At 39.3% G+C, this 25,355-nt stretch overlaps 1 protein-coding gene across 1 annotated transcript in view; it reads left to right on the forward strand.

Annotated features, from left to right (window-relative positions):
- The first annotated feature begins 206 nt into the window (after window positions 1–206).
- KLHL6 (kelch like family member 6) overlaps window positions 207–25,355 on the forward strand; it is a 56,721-nt gene continuing 31,572 nt past the window's right edge. Inside the window, exons 1-3 of the mRNA XM_063440958.1 lie at window positions 207–478; window positions 2,601–2,766; window positions 22,412–22,861. Of these exons, the coding sequence (XP_063297028.1) occupies window positions 219–478; window positions 2,601–2,766; window positions 22,412–22,861 (876 nt within the window). The 5' untranslated portion in view covers window positions 207–218. The remainder of the gene's footprint in view (window positions 479–2,600; window positions 2,767–22,411; window positions 22,862–25,355) is intronic.

Below are 25,355 nucleotides of genomic sequence, written 5' to 3' on the forward strand. Positions count from 1 at the left end.
GCACTTTACATTGCCTGTGGTTACCAAATAGAAACGAACCTTTCAAAGTTGCCGACTGCGAAAGTTGAAGGTTTCCTGTTTTGAGTGTGATAGTTGGAGATAAGTTTAGAGTCGTGGACAGGAAATCCGTTGTAGTTGCAAAGTGTGACTTTAACGGCATCTTAGGGAGAGCAGAGTTAACAATCCTCACAACACAGCGTCGCTTCCCTGCCGCAGCTATGGAAGAGCCTGTGGAAAAAAACTCAGATGATTTTATTATTTCATTAAACAGCGAGTGTCCCAAGGAACTGGGTGAGCTCATCGAAAGTTCCAGTGAAGATAACAGAAGGTTCGATGATGCTGGATTTACTTTGGCTCTTCAGAATGGACTGGAAAACCTAAGACTTGAGAACTCCTTGACTGATGTAGCTCTGTGCATTGGGAATAAAGTTTTCCCGTGTCACCGAGTGGTTCTCGCTGCAGCTAGCAATTATTTCAGGTAAGAAATGTTTATATCCAGACCTGATGATAATTTTAGTCCAGGACGGAAACGAAACGAATAAGAGAAGTTATCGTATTCATTTCATATGTCCAAATAACTTCAGTTCACTTACAGTTTTGCAGCCGATCACTCTAAAGGGAACAAAAACTGTTTATTTTTTTATTTTTATCCACATGTAGCTAGTAGTGAACGTGAACTATTTTACACTAATTCTGCTAGCACAGGAGCGTTCAAAAGGTAGATCTCCAGATATAGTTCCAACACTCCCATGATCCTTTGCTATTCATTTGGCTAACCTGTACTAGTAGTTAACAACATATTTATAAAAACATAGCTTTTAATTACAACACAAAAACAATAATAGCCAGGAGTGACTATAAGTGGGAAGGTACGTAGATCAGAAAGCAATGCACATAAAAACGATCAGGAATCAGTGAGGCAAAGATCTAAATCAACATATCCCATGGCAAAGCATTAGTATTAAAGCTTCTATAATTCGGGACAAAAATAGAGATTGCTTCCACCTTAGGTGTCTAACGTAAGGTTATTTTTCATCCATAGCTGTAGCACTTTATGTATAATACAATGTGTATTAATGACAATTTCTTATGGGCTCAATTTTTACAGATATTTTCCGGTATTAAGTAAAACGATGACCTTTACAGCGGGAGGGCAGCTAGTAGAATGTTTAATGATAAACTCATAGAATAGCCTTCCAGAAGAGATGGTAGAGTCACTTCAAGCAATGTTCCAGTGTGGAATTATGTGGACCCGTTAAGAATACTTTTGATTGTGTTTATTTTGCATTTATTATACAGCTTTTGATGAATATCCTTTAGAGTAGTTTTGTCTATGTGCGGTGCACTTGCTATTTGATGCATGTGTGTATGTCACGATCCTGCATAGATTTAAACAGTGTTGCTGTGGCACATATGTGCACAGATCCGAGGAGCTTCCATTTATTTACAAAACTGTGATTAGGTCTTTGGCTGTGCATCTCCAGCTGTTACTAGGTTTCTGCGACCAATTAAAGCAGTCGTTATATTCCAATTTACCTAAGACTTCTATGTTCAATTTGTTAAAAAAACAAATAGAAGTTTTAAACTCAATAATGTTTAGACTTAGTCAATGCCAGCAGTAGATTAATATATTATTCTACTTTTTTAAACATACACTTACGGATTTATTTATTTTTTACATTTTTTTTATTGGAGTGTTATTGTTACTATTATTCTGCTTTATTTAATGGGATGGGCATAGAAGTGGCGCAAACAATGGACTACCGGTCTAAGAGTAGGTAACGTGTATTAAACGTTCCATTGTGATAATAGGAAATGAGAATATTACTGAGAATTTTTAATAGGTTGCAAACATGCCTCAATGTAACTGTTATAGCACTAGAGGAAATTGAAACAACTACCGGGTAATACATGAGAAGCAGAAAGACAAAAGGGAAGGAAAAGTTATTTAAAAGGTCTGGTTGCATTATTAATGGCCCTCCTTTCCTCGGCTTGTTTTTTTGAGATAAGGCTAATGCTGACCACTGAATTATTTCACTGTTGAATTTTAGACATGTTATTGAATATGTGTATATTTTAACCTACATTCTCTGAATATGTTGAAATAAAATATGTAAAAATGATTAACTTTTAGCCTTTAACTCTTAATAAAGGATTACTTCAACTTTTTTTTAATAATCCCCTGTTGGCATTGTTCTTAAGGTCCTCCCCCCACTAAAAGGCACTGAACTACTTTTAAAATAAGGTTTTATTTACATGGTGCTGCTCGGCACTGCCCCTTGTGATGTCACGGGAGTCATGCGCAGGTCCAATCAAAGGCTTCTTACAGAGAAGGCTTTGATTGGATCACTTAAATGTCTCAAAGCACATGTGCAAGTTCTGAGCTGGTGAAGGGGGGGAGGGGGAGGGAAAGAGGGGGTTGTATAATAACGAAGTCTGGAAATCCAACGTATTGAAATTGTTGTCATGGGAATAGAGTAAGCCCCCAAACATACTTAGTGCATAAAAACACCTGTTGATTTACCGTGTGCTTTTCTAATCTCGATTTTAGTGAATGCTGTGTATTCTAATGTTTAACATTCCACTATTGTGCCTCTCAGAGCCATGTTTTGCAATGAACTGAAAGAGAAATATGAAGAAGAAATTGTAATCCAAGGAGTTGAAGCTGACACCATGGAAATTATTTTGAATTATACGTACACTAGCAAAATTGTCATTACTAAACAAAATGTACAGAAAATTTTAGAAGCTGCAAGCCTCTTCCAGGTTAGTTTAATATTATGGAATTTCTCGGCACTGTTGGTATCTAGCACAAATGAATAACATTTCCACTCAACACTAACCATTGGTAGTGGAAATTTACCGTTGGCGAGTAGACATTCACCCCTGGTGAGCATGCTATGACTTGCAGTGGTTGGTAACTGTTACAGACTGGTTAGTAACATAAAGCTACAAATATCCCCACAAATAAAGCTCCCCCCCCCTAATTATTGTTTCTTAAATTCTGATGAAGAAGATTTGTAGAAAAATTATTTTTGCCCAAAAACAAATCAATTTGTCTATGAATAAAAAGGAAGATTGCACCAAGTCTAATTGTTGGTGTCTATCTTGAATAAATATATGAACAAGAGGTACATTGCTGATTGTTAATTTTTATCTATTAATCACTTGAATAAATAACTGTATTTACGAATTCAAACAAAACAATTGTTAATATTCATATAATTGTAAAAGATCCGAATATAATAATGCTAATACTGGTATCTCAGATATCTAAAGAGAAGATGTTTGATTTTTAGTAACATATGAAGAGGATGGGTGGAAACACAAAAACGGGAATAAAACAACTGGCAATAGAATCCGCATGGAGATAAAAAATATACAGATGGGCCATCCAAATATGGACCATATTGATATTGCTAAGGCAGAAGTGGAATGTCTTCTTTAGCAGCATGGCAAGCAGGGCCGAGCAGTGAGGGCCTCATAAACCCCTGAGTTTGGTCATGCTGCTTAAAATGTTTTGACCCAGATGCAAGGGATACCATCTGCAGTCTAAGAGCATCATAACCGCTACAACAGAATGTAGCAGTGATGGTGCTTATCCCCTTAGGGACACATGACGGAAATTTTCTGTCATACTGGCCTTTTCTTTCTGTAGCTGTGTCCTCATCGGGTTAAACTGCCCTTTTAAACGTATTTGTTAGAACTTTGGACTAAATATATTGCATCTGATTTGCAGTTATACCTGAAGTGCATTTGCAGATACCGGGAGAGTGTACTCCATTGCACTTTAAAGTGATTCTTAATTGTTAGATTGAGAGCAGAAACAGCTGTTTTCTACCACATCATCGTCTTACAGGTCGAGATTTTTCCTCTCATCTCACGTGTGATTTATGCATTGGAAATGTCATTATCTGTCATCTGGTGACTGCTGCTATCACACTGACTTTTTTTCCCCCAGCTGCTCTTTTATGTTGCTAAATAGTAAGTGTGGTTAAAACTACAAGACCATGATCCATTTTAAACCCATTTTCTATGACTATTGAGGTAACCAACTGCCAAATAAACTAAAAAGTGTGACATAAGTTTCTATAACTAACACAAGTGATTTTGTGTAGAGAAAAGAAAAAGGTGAACACAGATGTAACAAACAATAGACTCTAACATTGAAAAACATTGTATGACTCACATATATTGTATCCTTAATTGTGCGTCAGGAGTAACGTTCACTGGTCCGTGCTGTCTGTGTAGGTGTGAATCTTGTGATGTAAAATCCCCTAGAGCTACAACTTCACTAGTTGGTTATCCACTCCTTTGTTGCGACAACATTGAATGTTTACAGTTAAGTTATAATATTGCAAAAGTACTATTGAACGACTTAAATAATCTGAGTATAATCATTCAAGAAACAAGGAATTACCGTCTTTCCCCGAAAATAAGACCGGTTCTTAAATAGATTTCCACCCTGAAGAACGCACTAAGGCATATTTTCGGGGGATGTCTTATTTTGGGGAAAACGGTAGCAAGCTTGTGCTAGAAAGCAGGTCTATATTTGGGTGAATTCCCCCAAACATAGACCAGTTCACTGGGGCATGGAATCTTGCGAACCTCTGTTCGGGGGAAACTTCCACGAACATAGATTAGCTTACTCGCGAATGGAATCCAGCAAATCTATGTTCGGGAAAAATTCCCTAAACATAGATTAGCGAACTAGCAACTAGTTACATTATAACACTAATTTCTGACAGGAATCCCTGAATAACCCTCCACATGTATATATATTTTAAAAGTAGACAACCTAAAGTATTAAACTTGGGGTATTTTGACTCTTTTCATGGAACCATTGTACCACCAATTTATGCCAAATTTAAAAAAAATGAAATAATTGGTGATTTTTTTGACACACATGGCAATTTATGAATACATGTACTGAGAACTTTAAGAGTTACTGCCAAAGAACACCCCGATATGTGTTCATCAACATCTGCCAAGTACAGTGATACCACCCATGTATAGGTGTGTGAGGTTCTCTGGAGGCTAAAATACCTCATTTGGAGGGTGCACATTCCAGTTTTCCAACTTGGAATTTTCACAGCTGGTCATCATGTACCCATATCCTACTTGGGACATTTTTGAAGCCGGCCAATGTAATTTACCCCCATCAAACCATATATTTTTGAAGCGTAGACACCCTAGTGGTATTTTAACACTTTCCGTGCACTAATTCTTGCACCAGTCTTTGTCAAACATTTGGGTAGTAATTTTTTGTGTTATTTTTTTCCCACTTTGTACTTTAGGCATGGGTTCTCCGTTCCGGTTATGTGTTACTGACAAAGAACACCCCATTATGTGTTCAGCAACATCTCCAGTGTAGAACAGTGCCCCCAATGTACAGGTTTTATGGGTTTTTACAAACTTACAGCGGTCAAATATAGGGCTTTCCCCTTTTCCATGTTTGCACATTGAAATTTGCCAGATTGGTTTGCTGGGCCTATGTTGCCTTTGAGACCGTATGGCAGCCCAGGAATGAAAATTAACCCCATCATGGCATACCATTTGTAAAAAGTAGACAACTCACGGTATTCAAAATGGAGTATGTCCAGTCTTTTTTAGTAGACACTTAGGCACAAACCCTGGGCAAAATTAGCGTTTATATTCGTTTTTTTGCTTTTTTCCACACATAAACTGCCATTTCATCGATGATATTATCAGTATAATAAATTGTATTGCTGTAAAACACTCATATTTGTGTAGAGTAATGTCTCACAAGTACAACAGTGCCCTCAAGTACAGGTTTTATGGTGATTTGAAAAGTTACAGGGTCAAACATAAGATTTGCCAATTTGCCAGTTTTTATAAATTGCTATTTGCCAGATTGGCTATGTTGCCTTTGAGATGGTATGACAGTCCAGAAATGAAAATTAACCCCACCATCACATACCATTTGAAAAAGTAGAAAACCCAGGGTATTCAAAATGTGGTATATCCAGTCTTTTGTAGTAGCCACCTAGCCACAAATGCTTGCCAAAGTTAGCGTTCATATTTGTTTTTTGCATTTTTTTTACACAAAAACTGCACTTTTACTGGTGATATCATCATTGTGATAAGTTTTACTTTTTAAAACACTTATATTAATGTTCAGCGAAGTCTCCCAAGTACAACAATACCCCAATGTAAAGGTTTATGGTGTTTTGGAAAGTTACAGGGTCAATATAAAGCTTGCCCGACTCAGTTTGCCAGATTGGTTTGCTGGGTCTATGTTGCCGTTTGAGACCATATGGTAGCCCCAGAATGTGAATTAACCCCATCATGGCATACCATTTTCAAATGTAGACAACCCAGGGTATTTAAATTGGGTATTTCTAGTCTTTTGTAATAGCCACTTAGTCACAAAAGCTGGCCATAGTTAGCGTTTCTATATGTTTTTTGCATTTTTTTTAAACGAAAACTGCACTTTTACTGGTGATATCATCATTGTGATCAGTTTTACTTTTTAAAACACTTATATTTATGTTCAGCGAAGCCTCCCAAGTACAACAATATCCCCATGTAAAGGTTTTATGTTGTTTTGGAAAGTTACAAGGTTAAATATAGGGCTTGCCAATTAAATTCTCTGAACTGTCTGCCTGGGTTGTCAGGCAGGTCCCTTAAATTATAATTAATAAAATCAAATAATTATGTTAATAGTTAAATATATATGTAGAATGTGTGTTTGTGTGTGTGTGTATATATATATATATATATATATATAAAAATAAATAAATTGTATATATAATACGTGTGTGTATAAATATACACACACATATAATACGTGTGTATGTATGTATATATATATATATATATATATATTAACACACACACATACTTTTATTTCTTATAACATAACATTGTGTACCTGTGTATGTGCGTGCATGACATGACATTGGCCTGGCCAATATTTTATTTTAATGTGCCATGAGATCACTAATGGAAGCTCTCACCAGAACCACTAATGCTTCATTTAGTAGTTCTTGCGCAAACAAAAACAACAAAAAAAGAGAAAGACCATGTTTACTTTCACAAACACTGGCCAAATATTAGTTTTTTGCTTTTTTCACACAAAAAAAAAATATATGAATGCTAACTCTGACCAGTGTTTGTGAGTAAGTGGCTACTAAAAAAGACTGGACATACCCCACTTGCAATACCTTGGGTTGTGTACTTTTGAAAATGGTATGCCACCATGGGGGTAATTCTCATTCCTAGGCTACCACATGGTCTCAAATCTAACATTACTAATCTGGCAAATTTTAATGTGAAAAAAAATGAAAAATGTGCTATATTTGACCCTGTAACTTTCCAAAACACTGTAAAACCTCTTAATGGGGGGTACTGCTGTAGTCGTAAGACTTTGCTGAATACAAATATGTGCATTTTATTGCAGTAAAAGCAAACAGTATTATTACATTTAAAGCTAAAATGTCAGGCGGGACTACACATTCTTTTTAAAATCTTAATTTCTCACAGTTTTTTTTATTTTATTCATAATCAGTTATGTTTCAAATATAAATAGTTCATGTGAACTGAAAGCCCTGTTTCTCCCGAACAAAATGATATATAATAAGTGTGGGTGCACTTAATATGAAAGAAGTGAATTACAGTTGAACAGACATATAGCTCAAATTCCAGTTTTTGTTTACATTTTGTTTTGATCAGAAAGTGTACTATTGACTCCATCCTGAAGGGGTTAAGAAACAGCAACTCTGTAAAGAATTGTTATTGCAAAATCTGCTGGTTTCATAAGTGTTATGCACATAGGCGTGCGCAGCCTATTGCATTAGGGTGTGCACCCTAAAGCACAAACACACGCCGCATGTATATGTATATATATATATATATATATATATATATATATACACACACACATATATACATACACTGCTGTGTGTGTGTGTGTGTGTGTGTGTGTGCTGTTAGTGTGCTGTGTGAGGGTGGTGTGTGTAAGGGTGCTGCTGTGTGTGTGTATGTGTGAGGGTGCTGGTAGTGTGCTATGTGGGTGAGGGTGTTTGTGTGTGTGTGTGTGTGAGGGTGCTGTTTGTGTGTGAGGGTGTTTGTGTGTGTGTGTTAGGGTCCTGTTAGTGTGCTGTGTGAGGGTGCTGTGTGTGTGAGGGTGCTGTTTGTGTGATGTGTGTGTGATGGTGCTGTGTGTGTGAGGGTGCTGTTTGTGTGATGTGTGTGGGTGTCATGTATTTCTGAGGGTGCTGTTTGTGTGTGTGTGTTTGCGAGGGTGTTGTTAGTGTGCTGTGTGTGAGGGTGTTGTGTGTTTGTAAAGGTGCTGTGTGTGTTTGTGAGGGTGCAGTTAGTGTACTGTGTGTGTGAGGGTGCTGTATGTGTACTGTATGTGTGTGGGTGCTGTTTGGGTGCTGTGTGTGTGCTGTTTGTGTGAGAGTGCTGTATGTCTGTAGGTGCTTTTTGTGTGTGGGTGCTGTATGTGTGTGTGTGTGCTGTATGTTTGGACAGATTGTGGAGGTGGGGGCAGATTAGTAAATATCCCCCCTCCCTTCTTACCTTATGTATGTAGGGAGGGGGATCCTTGCTGCCATGTGCCATCCCTGGTGGTCCAGTGGAGAGTAAACTCTAGCCTGCGGGGCTAGAATTAACTCTCGTGAAATCTGAGCATTGCCGCGGCAACGCTCAGATCTCGCCAGAGGAACCTGGCGGAGCTGCTGTCTAGAGCTCCCCGGGTCCTCTCCTGCCTCCCTTCATGCTGCTGTGGGCCGGTGAGGTAGATCTTTGATCTCCCCGCCGGCCCATGGAGGCTTAGAGCAGAGCCGACACTCAGCGCCGGTTCTGCGTGAGCCGACAGGGGAGAATAAAGTCCTGGGGAATAAAGTGTGGGAACCAAGATTCCCACCCCCCAAAAAAAATAATATACACTCCAGTGTGTGTATGTATATGTGTGTGTGTGTGTGTGTATATATATATATATATATATATATATACACACACACTGACACACATACTCAAACACACACACATACACTCACAGACACACACACACTCATACATTCATAGACACACACATTCACACAGACACACTCATACATTCACAGACACACATATTCACATACACTGACACACATACACATTCACAGACACACATTCACAGATACACATACACTCACACACACACACACATTCACAGACACACACACATTCACAGACACACACATATTCACATTCACACACACATTCACAGACACACACACACATTCACACACACATTCACATACACACACACAGACACACACACATACACAGTCAAAGACACACACACACACAAACAGACACACACACACACACACACACACACAAACAGACACACACACACACAGACACACACAGACACAGTCACAGACACACACACACAGTCACATTCACACACACACAAATTATTATTTTTTTAATTAAAAAAAATGTCCACCCAGCCTCCCTACCTGGAGTGCTGGCGTGGACTTGTCCCTGGGGTCCAGTGGGTCGGTCGGCTCTCTCAATATCAGCCGCGGCGAGGGAGCTGTGAGCTCTCTGCTCCCTCTCGCCGCGCGGGCTGTCTGCTGTAGCTGGGAGCCGGAATATGACGTCATATTCCGGCTCCCAGCATCAGCAAGCAGCGCGCGGCGAGAGGGAGCAGAAAGCTCACAGCTCCCTCGCCGCGGCTGATATTGAGAGAGCCGACCGGGGGGGACATGGGGGAGGAAGGGGGGCGCTGAGTGCCTGCAGGAACGGCGTTCCTGCACAAAAAAAGTGCAGGAACTCTGTTCCTGCAGGACTCAATCCATAGGCTGGCCACGGGGGTTAGGGTGTGCCCAGGCACACCCGGCACACCCCGTGCACACGCCTATGGTTATGCAATATATCTCCAATGTCGTGGGATTTAATGCACAAAAGTATATATATGTCCAAAGTATTGGGACATACCTCATAATTATTGAATTAAGATGTTTCTTTTTTGTAAATCTCTTTTTTGTTGAGTGGCATGTGCAGCAAACAAGCAATCCAGAATTGTCATACAGGCTGATAATACCAGCTGCATACATAAACATTTTGTTATTAAAGGAACACTATAGTCACCTAAATTACTTTAGCTAAATAAAGCAGTTTTAGTGTATAGATCATTCCCCTGCAATTTCACTGCTCAATTCACTGTCATTTAGGAGTTAAATCACTTTGTTTCTGTTTATGCAGCCCTAGCCACACCTCCCCTGGCTATGATTGGCAGAGCCTGCATGAAAAAAAAAAAACTGGTTTCACTTTCAAACAGATGTAATTTACCTTAAATAATTGTATCTCAATCTCTAAATTGAACTTTAATCACATACAGGAGGCTCTTGCAGGGTCTAGCAAGCTATTAACATAGCAGGGGATAAGAAAATCTTAATTAAACAGAACTTGCAATAAAGAAAGCCTAAATAGGGCTTTCTTTACAGGAAGTGTTTATGGAAGGCTGTGCAAGTCACATGCAGGGAGGTGTGACTAAGGTTCATAAACAAAGGGATTTAACTCCTAAATGGCAGAGGATTGAGCAGTGAGGCTGCAGGGGCATGTTCTATACACCAAAACTGCTTCATTAAGCTAAAGCTGTTCAGGTGACTATAGTGTCCCTTTAAAGTGGGTTATTAGACCACTCTTTTTTCTTGTGTTTTTGTGTAGAAGACAATATATGTAACAGTGTCCGGAATCACATCCTAATAGAAGGCATGATGTAAATGAAAAAGAAAAAGACTAAAAACATATATACTGTGATAATATGCTGTCAAAAATTTTAAGCCTACTAATATAGTGGATATGAACTAGTAAGCGATATTGCTTGCTAGGTAGATTGCAAACATTTGCATAGTATTGCTGCTGGCTGCAATGCATACATAAAGTGGAGGTACACTTACTTCAGTAGTAAGTTAACACTATTTAACCAGGTCCCTCAATATTTACAGTGGGACATGATGTGTATAATGCATTGAAATTAAAAAGTCTAAGAAAACAAGTGAACAAGTGCCTCATGGATACCTTGATAACCCTAACCAATGGGGTGGATGGGGATTTAAAGGGAATATCCATGCTAGCCAGCATTTATTTATTTGGAATAAGGAATCGATTGAGTAAGATGAAGCTGGATATCAGATTATATCAATGGCCCAGACGCCTCCAGACCGCCCTGTGGGTGGTTCAGTGGTTAGTGTAAAATAAGATGAGGAATAGAAACACAAAAAAAGTAGAAAATCTACAAAAATTCAATCATATACATTTATGTCACTAAGTCCCATCCATCTACAGGGACAAAGAGTACAATATTCATGATATCCCATGTACAACTGGTCAAAGGTCTTAATGTTGATTGATGCCTCCTCAGGAGATGATGCCTTAAAAATGTTTCCTTCCTGTTAGAACGCCAATGTTCGCGGGGCAGACCAGCGATAAGCAATACCCGCATCAAGTAACTTCATTGTAATGGGTTGCATGGATTTTTTCCATAACAAATGTGGAATTGTGTAAATCCTGGAAGAACATGAGAGAGTGTGCTTCAAATTCAAAGTCATAATTATGAGGAAAACCAACCATAAGGCATGCTTACAATAGGAAACGCATTTTGTAATATATTCAGCGAGGTTAAGTTTTGTACACAAGGAGACAGGCAAACTGATTCATTTATAAAACCTTAAGAGTTGGTGTGAAGTTTTGTCGATGGGCATTTGTACTTCAGGACAGAAGACCAGATCAGGCAGAGATGGAACCATTGTTTAATTCTAAAGAATGTTACTATAATCTCCTTTACATCTAGACACAAATGGTCAGAAATGTGTATCTCCTATCCTACCACTAGCACTTTTAGCCCTTTAGAACCACATTTACCATCCTAAGTCACATCTGCTAATGTTGACCTGTTCCCCTGAGTTACAGTAGGGCACTTGATTGGAGCAGTTCATATAAGGTGTCTTCACAATATAATATTTTATTAATAGTGCTAATTGTTTAAGAGACATTGTCTCAGAATACTGACAGTTTCTACAGAACAGCATTCAATGTGAAAGCAGAAGTGTTGACCACGGAATGTACTGATTTCAACTTGCCTTGCTTATGTGTTAACTAGTTCCACTGACAGTTGACAAGTTTCCATGTGGGTTTTTTCCAAAAAACTGCACCAGAATTTAAGCACTTCACCATCATAACTCTAATGATGCATAAAAATATGTTTGTTAAAGGGAGAAATTGTCATCATAAAATGAACCTTAGTTATTTTAAAAGAGCATAAAATCACATGTATAAATAGTGCTAGCAGTGTTGCTAGCAAATGCGGAGAAAAATCTATTTAAAAATAGTTTTTTCTCCACATCGGACTTGCAATTCCTCAGCAGACACTTAATGCCAAGAAATTGAAAGCCAGTAGAGCAGAAGACACCTGTCACAGGACATGCCTTTGCTCTCTATCCATAAAGCTGATAGCACAGCCTAGGGAATATAGGAATGGACTGATATCACTTCATTCAGGCGCCAGCATGCTGGTAACAAAGTGTCAGGGTACCTGAGGTCTCTACCTCCGAGAGAGGTAGAGACTTAGTCGTTCATCCATCCGGACGGCTTGATTTCCCTCTTTCTCGCGGTCCATCCGGTCATGCAAAGCCGGCCGCGAGGGAGTGACTCCCTTTTATAGCATGACGTCCGGAAGTCGACGTCAGGACGTCAACCCGGAACGACCTGTCACTCAATTGGTTCAGGACCAATCAGGACTCGTCGGAGGTGTGTCTACTTATCTGAACAGGGCATTTAACAGTGCTTCTTTCATTAGCTCATTGCCCTGTCGTGGTTCTAGCTTGTTCTAGTCACTCAGTGCTCGTGTTTTCTAGTTATCCCTTTTGGTTTTGACCTGGCTTGTTTGCTCTTCTCTGCTTATCTCTGTTACCCTTGATCCGGCTTGTCTATCGCTTACCTGTCTACTGTTACCCTCGACCTCGGCTTGTCTTTGACCATTCTCTACTGTACTACTTACGTTAGTCCAGCCATTCTAAGGTCCGGTATACGTATCTGGCTACTGTTTGTACTCTGCGTGTTGGATCCCTGTCCCGATCCTGACATTACGACAGGGCCAATGGATCCTGCAAGTACAAACAGTCAGCTTGGTTCTCCTGATCCTAGGTTTGAAGCCATGGATCACAGAATGGATCAGATGGCGCTAGCGCTACAGGCGTTATTATCTCGTGCCAATAATCCACCAGAGGAGTTACGTACTACTCCTATCTCTCCTGTAGGTTCAGGCCTAGAGGTAGCCACTGTAGGTGCTTCTTCTCGCATTACCCCACCAGTACGTTATGGTGGTGCTCCTGAGAAGTGTCGTGGGTTTTTAAACCAAATTAGTATCCACTTTGAATTGCAACCTCGCTCCTATCCTACGGATAGGGCAAAGGTGGGATTTATTATCACCTTACTCATTGAGAAGGCTCTGAGATGGGCCAATCCACTATGGGAGAACGATAACCCGTTAGTATATAACTATAACGCATTTGTAGCTGCTTTTAGAAGAACTTTTTACCCTCCAGGTAGAAAGGTTAATGCAGCCAGATTACTGTTACGCCTGAGACAGGAGAACCGAACACTTGTGGATTATGCACTAGAGTTCAGGTCTCTGGCGTCAGAGGTCAAGTGGAATGAGCAGGCGTATATGGACGTATTTTTGAATGGGCTATCAGATGTAATCCTTGACGAGGCTGCTACTAGAGAACTTCCTGAGAATTTAGAGGATTTAATTTCGTTCATTTCTCGTATAGATGAACGTTTAAGAGAGAGACAGAACACTCGAGAGAGGAACCGGAGACCTTCCTTTAGGTTAGCTCCCGTGTTTCTAAGTCCTGACTCCACGGTCTCATTGCTCCCTGAACCTATGCAGATAGGCTATACCCGCCTCTCTGAGGAGGAGAGACAGTACAGGAGAAGGGAGGGGTTATGTATGTACTGTGGAGCCAGAGGTCATTTACTCTCGAACTGTCCTAACCGCCCGGGAAACGCTCGCACCTAAGTTTCTCTAGAGGACAGGCCTTGGGTGTTTCTATTTTGTCCTCTACTCCTAATTATAAAGATCACAGGCTTCTGCTACCAGTTTCCTTAACCTGGGAGAAGGAAGTAGTAAAGGCTATGGCCTTGATAGATTCCGGAGCTGCTGAGAATTTTATCGACCAAGCCTTTGCCACTAGACACAATATCCCATCCCAGTTAAGGGAGACACCCTTGGCCGTTGAGGCCATAGATGGTAGACCATTACTGGACCCCGTTATCTTTCGTGAGACCATACCCATTAACTTAAATGTTGGTATCCTACACGTGGAGAATTTATCTCTTATGCTCATTTCGTCCCCTTCTGTTCCCATAGTTCTGGGGTATCCATGGTTGAAGAGACATAACCCTATTATCGATTGGGAGTTAGGGGAGATACTCTCGTGGGGTCAGAGCTGCCAGGAGAGGTGTTTACGCAAGGTTTCTCCATTGGCTAATATTAATACACCAGGTAGTTCTACTCAGTCCACAGAGAAACAGATACCGTCCCTGTACCAAGACTTAAAGGCAGTATTCGACAAGAAGAATGCCGATTCATTACCTCCACACAGGCCATTTGATTGTAAAATTAAGCTTCTACCTGGTACTATGCCCCCGAGGGGTAATGTATATCCTTTATCTGTTCAGGAGAACTCTGTTCTAGAGGAATATATTCGTGAGAATTTAGAGAAAGGATTCATTAGGAGGTCTTCTTCTCCTGCCAGGGCTGGGTTTTTTTTAGTTAAAAAGAAGGATGGCACGCTGAGGCCTTGTATTGATTACCGAGGTTTGAATAAAATAACTATCAGAAATGCCTATCCTATCCCATTGATTACCGAGTTGTTTGATCGTCTTAAGGGCTCCAAAATCTTCACCAAATTAGATCTCAGAGGGGCATATAATTTGGTGAGAATCCAGCATGGACACGAGTGGATGACGGCGTTCAATACTCGGTATGGCCATTATGAATACACAGTTATGCCATTTGGACTTTGCAATGCTCCTGCAGTATTTCAGGATTTGATTAATGAGGTACTTAGGGAGTTTCAACATGATTGTGTTATTGTCTACCTGGGCGACATACTGATACACTCTAGGGAGATTGAGACTCACCATAGACAAGTCAGAAAGGTACTACACAAACTTCTGCAACATGGTCTATACTGTAAATTGGAGAAATGCAGCTTTGACCAGTCGCAGATAGACTTTCTTGGTTACGTGATTTCTGGGGAAGGCTTTAAAATGGACCCTGACAAACTCCAATCTATTTTAGATTTGCCGTTGCCTAAAGGACTCAAGGCTATTCAGAGGTTTATTGTTTTTTCCAACTATTATAGGCGCTTCATTAAGGGATACTCTTCTATCATCTCGCCTATTACCAATATGACCAAACAAGGGGCTGATACTAAGACTTGGTCTACTGAGGCTCTTGTTGCTTTCAAGACTCTCAAAGAACTTTTTGCTTCTGCTCCCATTCTAGTCCACCCTGATACGACTCTGCCGTTCTTACTCGAGGTCGATGTCTCTGAGACGGGAGTTGGTGCTGTTCTGTCTCAAAGGTTAGGGGTGGACAAACCGTTACACCCTTGTGGGTTCTTCTCTAAGAAATTATCTGGGCCTGAAAGCAGATATGACATCGGTGATAGGGAACTGTTAGCGGTCATTAAGGCTTTAAAGGAGTGGAGACATTTACTAGAAGGGACATTACACCCTGTTACTATTTTAACGGATCATAAGAACTTGTCTTATATTGGGGAGGCTAAGCGCCTGTCCGCCAGGCAAGCTCGTTGGTCCTTGTTCCTCACTCACTTTAATTATGTACTTACTTATAGACCTGGCTCTAAGAACTCTAAAGCCGAGGCTTTGTCTCGTCAATATGAACCGTTCACTATAACTGAGCCAGTCCTTTCCTCGATAGTTCCTAAGGGTAACATTATCGCTAACACGAATCTCAGGATTCACTCTCCGTTGCTTACTGAGATCATGAAATTACAGCATCTTGCGCCCAAACAGACTCCTGGGGATCGACACTTCGGTCCCGCCACTCTCCAACTAGAAGTGTTACGCTGTTTCCATGACAGCAAGGTGGCTGGACATCCTGGCATTCGCAAGACGTATGCTTTGATCTCTAAAGATTTCTGGTGGTCTGATTTACGTAAAGATATTAAAGAATTCATCGGGGCGTGTGAAGTTTGTACCAAGAATAAGCAACCTCATTCGCTCCCATGCGGATTTCTGCACCCTTTAGAGGTTCCTGAAAAGCCATGGTCCTGTTTGGCTATGGACTTCATTGTTGATTTGCCTATCTCTAAAAAGCAGACTGTTATCCTCACTGTGGTGGGCAGATTTACTAAGATGGCTCACTTCATTCCCTTACCTAAACTTCCATCTTCGCCCGAATTAGCAGAGATATTCGCTAGGGAGATCTTCTGTTTACATGGGATACCTTCCCAAATTGTATCTGACAGAGGTTCCCAATTTGTTTCCCGTTTTTGGAAATCCTTCTGCTCTCAACTAGGCATCAAATTGAATTTTTCTTCTGCCTACCATCCTCAGTCCAATGGAGCTGCTGAACGCACCAACCAAAAGGTTGAACAATATCTACGTTGTTTCGTTTCTGAACACCAGGACGATTGGGTCGGTTTGATTCCTTGGGCGGAGTTTGCACACAACAATCTCGTTTGTGATTCTACGCATTCTAGCCCCTTCTTCATGAATTATGGCTTTCATCCTTCCATTCTTCCTTCGGAGTCTTCTTCCCAAGGGGTACCGTCGGTTGATGTCCATGTTGCCAATTTAAGGGAGTTGTGGGACCAGACTCGACAAATTCTTCTGCACAATTCTATGCTGGTGAAAAAACACGCTGACAAACGTAGAAGGGCAGCACCGGTGTTTGTTCCAGGCGATAGAGTATGGTTAAGTACTAGAAACATTCGGTTAAAGGTGCCTTCCATGAAGTTCGCTCCTCGGTATATTGGACCTTACAGGGTGTTGGCTCAAATTAACCCAGTTGCGTATCGTCTAGCTTTGCCTACTACCTTACGCATTCCTAACTCGTTCCATGTTTTGTTGCTGAAACCACTAGTTTGTAACAGATTCTCCTCCACGATCGCCCTTCCTCGCTCTGTTCAGGTGGAGGGTCAGGAGGAGTATGAGGTCAATTCCATCGTCGATTCTCGAATCTCCCGGGGGAGAGTACAATATCTGGTCGATTGGAAAGGATATGGTCCTGAGGAGAGAAGTTGGGTACCTCAGGAGGATGTTCATGCTCCCCGTCTCCGCAGGGCATTTCACTCTCGCTTCCCTTCTCGTCCTGGTTCCTTCCGCCCGGTGGGCGTATCTGAGAGTGGGGGTACTGTCAGGGTACCTGAGGTCTCTACCTCCGAGAGAGGTAGAGACTTAGTCGTTCATCCATCCGGACGGCTTGATTTCCCTCTTTCTCGCGGTCCATCCGGTCATGCAAAGCCGGCCGCGAGGGAGTGACTCCCTTTTATAGCATGACGTCCGGAAGTCGACGTCAGGACGTCAACCCGGAACGACCTGTCACTCAATTGGTTCAGGACCAATCAGGACTCGTCGGAGGTGTGTCTACTTATCTGAACAGGGCATTTAACAGTGCTTCTTTCATTAGCTCATTGCCCTGTCGTGGTTCTAGCTTGTTCTAGTCACTCAGTGCTCGTGTTTTCTAGTTATCCCTTTTGGTTTTGACCCGGCTTGTTTGCTCTTCTCTGCTTATCTCTGTTACCCTTGATCCGGCTTGTCTATCGCTTACCTGTCTTCTGTTACCCTCGACCTCGGCTTGTCTTTGACCATTCTCTACTGTACTACTTACGTTAGTCCGGCCATTCTAAGGTCCGGTATACGTATCTGGCTACTGTTTGTACTCTGCGTGTTGGATCCCTGTCCCGATCCTGACACAAAGCCAGCGTGTGAGCATTTTGGTGTCATGGAATAGAGGCTTGCCCTGCTTGGGGAAGGGTCCCCAAGCAGGGTGAATCAACAAAGACTGTTGGAGGAGCGAAGGCAGACCAGAGTTGGGTGACACAGAACTGTAACACCCACATCTTTAATTAGATCACTGCAGGGGAGCAGAGGGCCAGATAAGTCATGACTCACTATTATTCATAAACTAATTATGACTAGCAGCCTGTAAAGGAGCACATTTCTCTGCAAAAAGCCACTAGCCAATAGTTTGATATAATTGCAGTGCAATAGGAATTCTTGGGTAGGCAGTAGGTCCTTGTGTCAGCGAATATGATGGGTAGAAGATTTCTTAGTGTAATCCATACAAATAAGCAAGACAAGAAAACGGGAAATCCAATAGTGCAATATGTCAATTTAAATGAGTAATAGGCAATAAAACAACGGTAGCTTACTCACATTTGGTGGGCTATAGTAGGATAATCCCCACTTACAGGATGTGTTGGTGAGTGTCTGTAGAAGATGGTGTTGTGGGACCCAAAATGACAAAAATATATGAATCAGATAATAGTGCTCTATATTACAATAAAATTGGTAAGATATTAAAGATATTAAATACTCACAAAGGGGGGGCAGGCAAACTTCTCTATGGATAAGGCGCCGGTGGTACGATACCCACTTGGGATTTCTTTGGAGTAGACAAGGAACAAGGTAGTCAGGAATTAAGTGCATTTAAAAAAAAATAAAACTATATAAAACAAAAGGTAATTGGCACAGTATGCAAGTATAGTGACCAAAAAAACTTTATTCAAATAAAATACAAAGGAATACTTTCCATAACGTGTTTCTCCACAAAAGGGCTTTTTCAAATGGATCCCATAACACCATCTTCTACGGACACTCACCAACACATCCTGTAAGTGGGGATCATACCACTATACGCTATCAAAACTGGAGCTGGCCATAGCTCCACCAAATGTGAGTAAGCTACCATTGTTTTCTTACCTATTACTTTTTTAAAATACAAAATAGGAGAACAGAAGCTAGAGGAGGACTCGTATAGGGGTTAACCCAAGGGCTAGAAACGTAGTAGTGAAGAAACGAAAAATGAGTGCCCTGAATACATTTAAAACATAACCTTTAATAGTAATCCTTAAAATCAATAAAGAGTATCCGTGGTGTGAATAGTACTCAAATAATTTTAAACTAAGGTATATACACAAACAAAGTAGAAAAGGTCTTGTTCTAAGGTATTCAGAGACCTAAATCTAGTGGTGTATGCAAAATACTATTTTGCAACCCACTATAGCCAGGAAATTGACGTTGGCTATATAAAATATAACAAAATTAATGAACTAAGGTGTAAGCAGTCTAATAAATCTAAATACATAAATAATAAACAACTAAAGTATTTACAGATAGGTTCCGATAAACAACAAAAGTATATACAGATATTGGAGGTCCTGTTCATAAATTTTCAGAGACCTTCACTTAGTGATGTGTGCAAAACAAAGTTCTGCAATCCACAGTGGCTGTATAGAGTGGCGTGAGCAATATAAACTGTTAAATAAATGTCTATATACGGTAGACAAGCGTAATAGTATCAAAAGCTTGTGACAATGAAACAGAACTTGTAGCCGATCAGAGAAAAAGTTTTGAGAATGCTAGTCTGGTAAGTAAGTATCAAAACAGACTGGTAAAAGGTCCTGTTCACAAGTTTTCAGAGTCCCCTCTGATGAGTTGTGGGCGAAAACGCACACGTCAGGGGCCCTCGGTGATCTGAAACTTAACATGAATTCAATTTTTATTGCCAACATCAATTTCCTGGCTATAGTGGGTTGCAAAATAGTTTCTTGCATACACCACTAGATTTAGGTCTCTGGATACCTTAGAACAAGACCTTTTATACTTTGTTTGTGTATATACCTTAGTTTAAAATTATTTGAGTACTATTCACACCACGGATACTCTTTATTGATTTTAAGGATTACTATTAAAGGTTATATTTAAAATGTATTCAGGGCACTCATTTTTCGTTTCTATTACTTTTTTAAGTTGACATATTGCACTATTGGATTTCTCGTTTTCTTGTCTTGCTTATTTGTATGGATTATACTAAGAAATCTTCTACCCATCATATTCGCTGACACAAGGACCTACTGCCTACCCAAGAACTCCTATTGCACTGCAAACTTAATTTTAAAGGGGTACTCATAATACTTTATAGACTATTTTGGACTATTTTTAAGATTGCTTTGGATTATTTAATTTACCCACACCTGCTCTATATTATTGCAAATAGCACTTTATTGTCATTACGGTACTTTTGTGGTGCAGCCATTCTTTTCTTTGTTGTTCTTGTTGATCTCCTGAAGGGTTTAGAGGGACCCCCTTCTTTTTGTTTGCTGCCTTCATTTTGATAAATTAGCGCTAAACCTGCTCCCTTTTTTTCTGTATTGTCTATCACATTAGCATTCCAAAGCTTGCTATAGCAGTTTTAAATATCTTTATATTAGAATTATGTGATGTAGACTGTATTTACTGAATGTGGGTATTATGCTCAAATGTTGGCATTCTTCCTTGAATTCTGTTGCAATATTTTGTAAGCTGCTCAGCTAGTAATGCCTTCAGAGTCCTTACAAATACTTATAGGCAAGGAATGTTACCCTAAGTATTGCAGACCATGTGTGAAGTATTGATGAATGGCACTAGATACTAAAGTCATTCACTTCCAATATATATATATATATATATATATATATATATTTTTTTTTAAAGGATGAATGAATAAGTAAAAAATAAAAAAAACTATGCATATTTACATAATTACATTTTCAAGTTGACATTGCTGTATTCTGATGTTTTTATATGTTAGCTATGTATCCCTTGTTCAAATGAATGTTATGTTAATAGTTTTTAGGCATGTGCATGGGCAAAAAATTTCGGGACTTCGGTTTGGTTCACCACTTCCAAAATTCGTGACTTTGGCAATTCAGGACTTGAGCAATTCGGCACTTCAGTTCGGTTCGGCACTTCCGAAATTCGGGACTTCGGTTCGGTTCAGCACTTCCGAAATTCGGGACTTCGGCAACTCTCTAAACCTACCCCTACCGCTAATCCTACCACAAACCCTAACTCTACCCCTAACCTAACCCCACTTCTAACCCCACCCCTAACCCCAACCCCAAACCCAACCCTACCCCTAGTAGTTAGGGGTAGGGTAAGGGTTAGATTCCTGTCATCATTCCCTTCATTTTCCCTCCCTCTCCTGTTTTGCCACGTTTCAGAAATCCGAAGAACTTCGGCACTTCCAAAATTCGGCACTTTGGTTCAATTTGGAACTTCGTAAATTCAGCAATACAGAAACATCCGAATGTCCGAATTGCCAAAATTCGTCCGAATTTAAATTCGGAATGAAACAAATTGCACATGTCTAATAGTTTTCAGTTGACAAGTGCTTGGTAGTATATATACACTATAATATATACTATAAACTTGTCTCACTCCCAAGCACTTTTTGAATATACATCTTTTACATGTTTTATTGCAATGCAATTTTAAGGATTCCCATAGAATTATGTTGTTAATTTAAACTACTTTTTAAAAATGTATTTGTTGGGATTGGACTGGGATGACATCCTGACAATTTGTATTGACATGTTACTATCGTTTTGTATTTCATTATTTTTGCCTTCTAAGCTTTTTTTAAAATGTATTTGTTGGAAAATACACACACAGGTATAATATTTCTCATCAGGTAGGGATCTCAAACTTTGCTCCCCTCCCCCCAGATGTTGATGGCATACAACTCCCAGAATTCTTTGAAAGCAATGGATGCAATAGATGGGCAGAGAATCATAGTTGTTGTCGTTAAATAACATCGGAGGGTAGGTTAGAGATGTTTGACTAAAGAATCTTTCTGCTTAAAGTTGCTTAAATTACTTCCTCATTAGGTTCCATACTTGGCAAAGTATGCTGGCTAAGAAAGATGATGAGGCCTTGGTCAATTCCACATAAAGGGAGATAGCTCAGTTGGTAAGTGCACCAACTGTAAAACAGTTTAAAGGTCAGATTCAGTAATATTTTGCGTAGTAATGGCTGACTGTAAATGTAAATTCATTCTTAGAATGTCAACACATTCTTCGTAATTCATTTCACAAGTCCAAAGACATAGTTAGTATTTTATTTTTATTATAATTCATAAAACTCTGGCTGTGGAAAAAGTAATTTGAGTATTAAAAGTTTTCTAAAACATGTTCATTTTAATTAAACAAACAAGGTATTTTCCAAAATATAATTTTGTGTCTTCTTTGGAAAAAAAATACAATATTGTATTTAGATCATATATCACTAAATATATTTGACGCTTATTTTTCAGCAGGTGCAAGTCTTCATTTTCAGATGATAACCTTTCATCTTTTTTTCACTTTAGTTCTTCCGTATGGTTGACGCTTGCTCCAGCTTTCTTACGGAAGCACTTCATCCGGAAAATTGTGTTGGAATTTTGAGACTCGCTGACACTCACTCGCTGGACTCTTTGAAACGCCGAGTTGAAGCCTACATTATACAGAATTTTTGTCAGGTTTTAAATCATGAAGATTTTCTGGAACTACCAATTGAAATTCTTTATCACATCTTGAAAAGTGATGAACTGTATGTGACAGAAGAAACACAGGTATTTGAGACAGTCATAAACTGGGTGCACTATAAACAGGATGAAAGACTTACACTCCTTCCAAAACTGCTGGAATGTGTCCGTTTACCCTTACTAGATCCATGGTACCTTGTGGGAACAGTAGAAGCAAATGAACTTATTAGACAATGTCCTGATGTATTCCCTCTAATGCAAGAGGCACGGATGTATTACTTGACTGGAAACGAGGTGAGTACAAGTAATTCTATTACTGTAACATTCGCGATTTTTACAAATAATTCTATAACAAAATTTATTGGAATTTTGAAAAATTGTATGTACAAATATTAATATTGCTGACTTGAAAGTACTCGCTGTTGATATTCTTCTTTGATGAGGACGTTGAGTCGTTTTCTACTTTAACTGTAGTGTAACAAAGGTATTCTGAAGAAGTAATTGCATCACAACAAACTGGCAAACAAATGTACTCTACTGTAGGATTAAGATGTGTTTTTGGGAGGTTACACTTTTTCTCATGTAATCTAGAAATATACAGTAAAAATCATACACATGTGAACACGTTAATAGATATAAAGTTAAGGCCTGTGTATTGAGATGATCCCCACTGCCTCTAGAATGTAAGCTCATGGAGCAGGGCCCTCCACCCCTCTGTTCCTGTACGTCCAGTTGTCTGGTTACAATTACATGTCTGTTAGTCCACCCATTGTACAGCGCTATGGAATCTGATGGCGCTATATAAATAATAAAATAATAATAATAATAATAATAATGACAGTATATCTAAAAAAAAAGCTAAAACAGCATCACTCGACCCTTCATGTGTGCTCAATAAAAATATTCAGATATCAACAGACCATATCAAAATGGTAACCTCACCCATGTTCCTCTCATACGAATCTGGTTATTGGAATCTGATTATTTATTTAAATGGCACATCATGCACCATAACCACTACAGAGCACTGAAACTAGATCAGCAACTGGCGTAATCAAAGACATTTTAATTTTATTCATGACCTGTATCATGACACTGATATTTTAATATAAGTCACTTGATACCCAACTTTTCATTTACGGATGGATAGAAACAGATTATTAAAATAAAAGCAGATGGAAGTGATATTTTTTTATTTATTTTTTTATTTAAAAAAAGTTCTATTTGTCACATCTGTGACTTATGGATTAATGAAGTATTTTTTTTTTAGCAGTTCTTTACCAGAAACGTGGACATATCAAATCCAAAAACACAATATCAGTACAAGAAACACAGTTTTTTTTTCCTATACTCATCTTTCTTTCCCCCACTCATTACCATCGTCCCTGTTCCAGTCACATGCAAATACTGATTACAAACACCTGGCTCAAAAAGACAAAATGCAAATGCAATTTGTGTAGAAGACTAAGAGCATAAGGACAAACGGTGGAAATGATCCGACTATGAGTAATGGAATGTCCAGAATAAGTTTCCTTACATAGATTAACTTCGAGTTATTGTTTTAAGATGGAAGGGAGAATTTTGAAGATCATAAAAACAGGACTACAGCGGGCACACAGCTTGTTATATGTCTTGAGAGTGTACAGTTTTTTTGCAGCCCTGTAAATGATTTAAATGATTTAAGGATTTTACTTTTAGGTAGGGATTGATTGGAGTAGAGCAGCAGATGAAGAACAATATAAATAAGATGAGCTGGGAATCATCATTTTGTATGGATTGAATCTGAGTCAAGTACTTATCAGAAACGCAGATAGAGAAAGGGTGGTGGGTATAACGACAAAATAATACCTTACATATTTTGTGATATCTTGAATGCGAATTTGATGGACTCAGACAATATTTTAGATACGTAAGTTGTTATAGTGGAGTGCTTAGTTAATTATTCATATGTCATACTAATTTATATACCTAATTGATATACTTTCTTCTAAAATTTATACCTTCCTAAAGTGCCAGTTTTATAAAGTGCAATCTCAACCTTCAAGTTTTTTTTAACTGGAGTGCTGAAATCGAGCCGTATAAGATTGGTACTTTTTAGAAATATTTGCACAAAAACGTGGAGGTTGAGATTGCACTTTATAAGATTGGCACTTTAGGAGGGTATTTATATAAATTAGTATCACATTAGAATAATTCACTATGCACTCCACCGTAACAACTTACACATTTTGGAAGTTATCTAAAGGATAACTTGTGAGAGTAAGAGCAGCTAATTAAAATCACTAAAAAGGTTTTTACCACTAGAACACATTTTTAAATTAAGCTCCTTATCACACATATTTTTAGTCACCTAATATTTTAGATATGGGCAAAGCAGGGCTGGGCAGAGGATTTAAATATATGAGATGAAAGGGGGAATTCAATTGAATATGCCAAGTAAGACTAGTTTATGGCTAATTGAGGATATATTAAAGTTAGAAATAAACCGTATATAACGACGGAACAAAGAAGATGGTAAAAAGGCAATAATTCAGATTAGCCCAGTGCTATTTATTCCATCCGTGGCTGTATAGCATTGCACTGCCACTCAAAAAACGGTTTGAAAGAAAACAACATTCTCTCCCTAATTTTTACATTCCAGTAAAACCATGAAAGGTTACAATGCATTTCTTAATAGAAACACTATAGGCACCCAGACAACTTTATTTTAACATAGAAACATAGAAACATAGAATGTGACGGCAGATAAGAACCATTCGGCCCATCTAGTCTGCCCAGTTTTCTAAAT

Source organism: Pelobates fuscus, chromosome 2 (genome assembly GCF_036172605.1).
Source record: "Pelobates fuscus isolate aPelFus1 chromosome 2, aPelFus1.pri, whole genome shotgun sequence".
Taxonomy (NCBI): domain Eukaryota; kingdom Metazoa; phylum Chordata; class Amphibia; order Anura; family Pelobatidae; genus Pelobates; species Pelobates fuscus.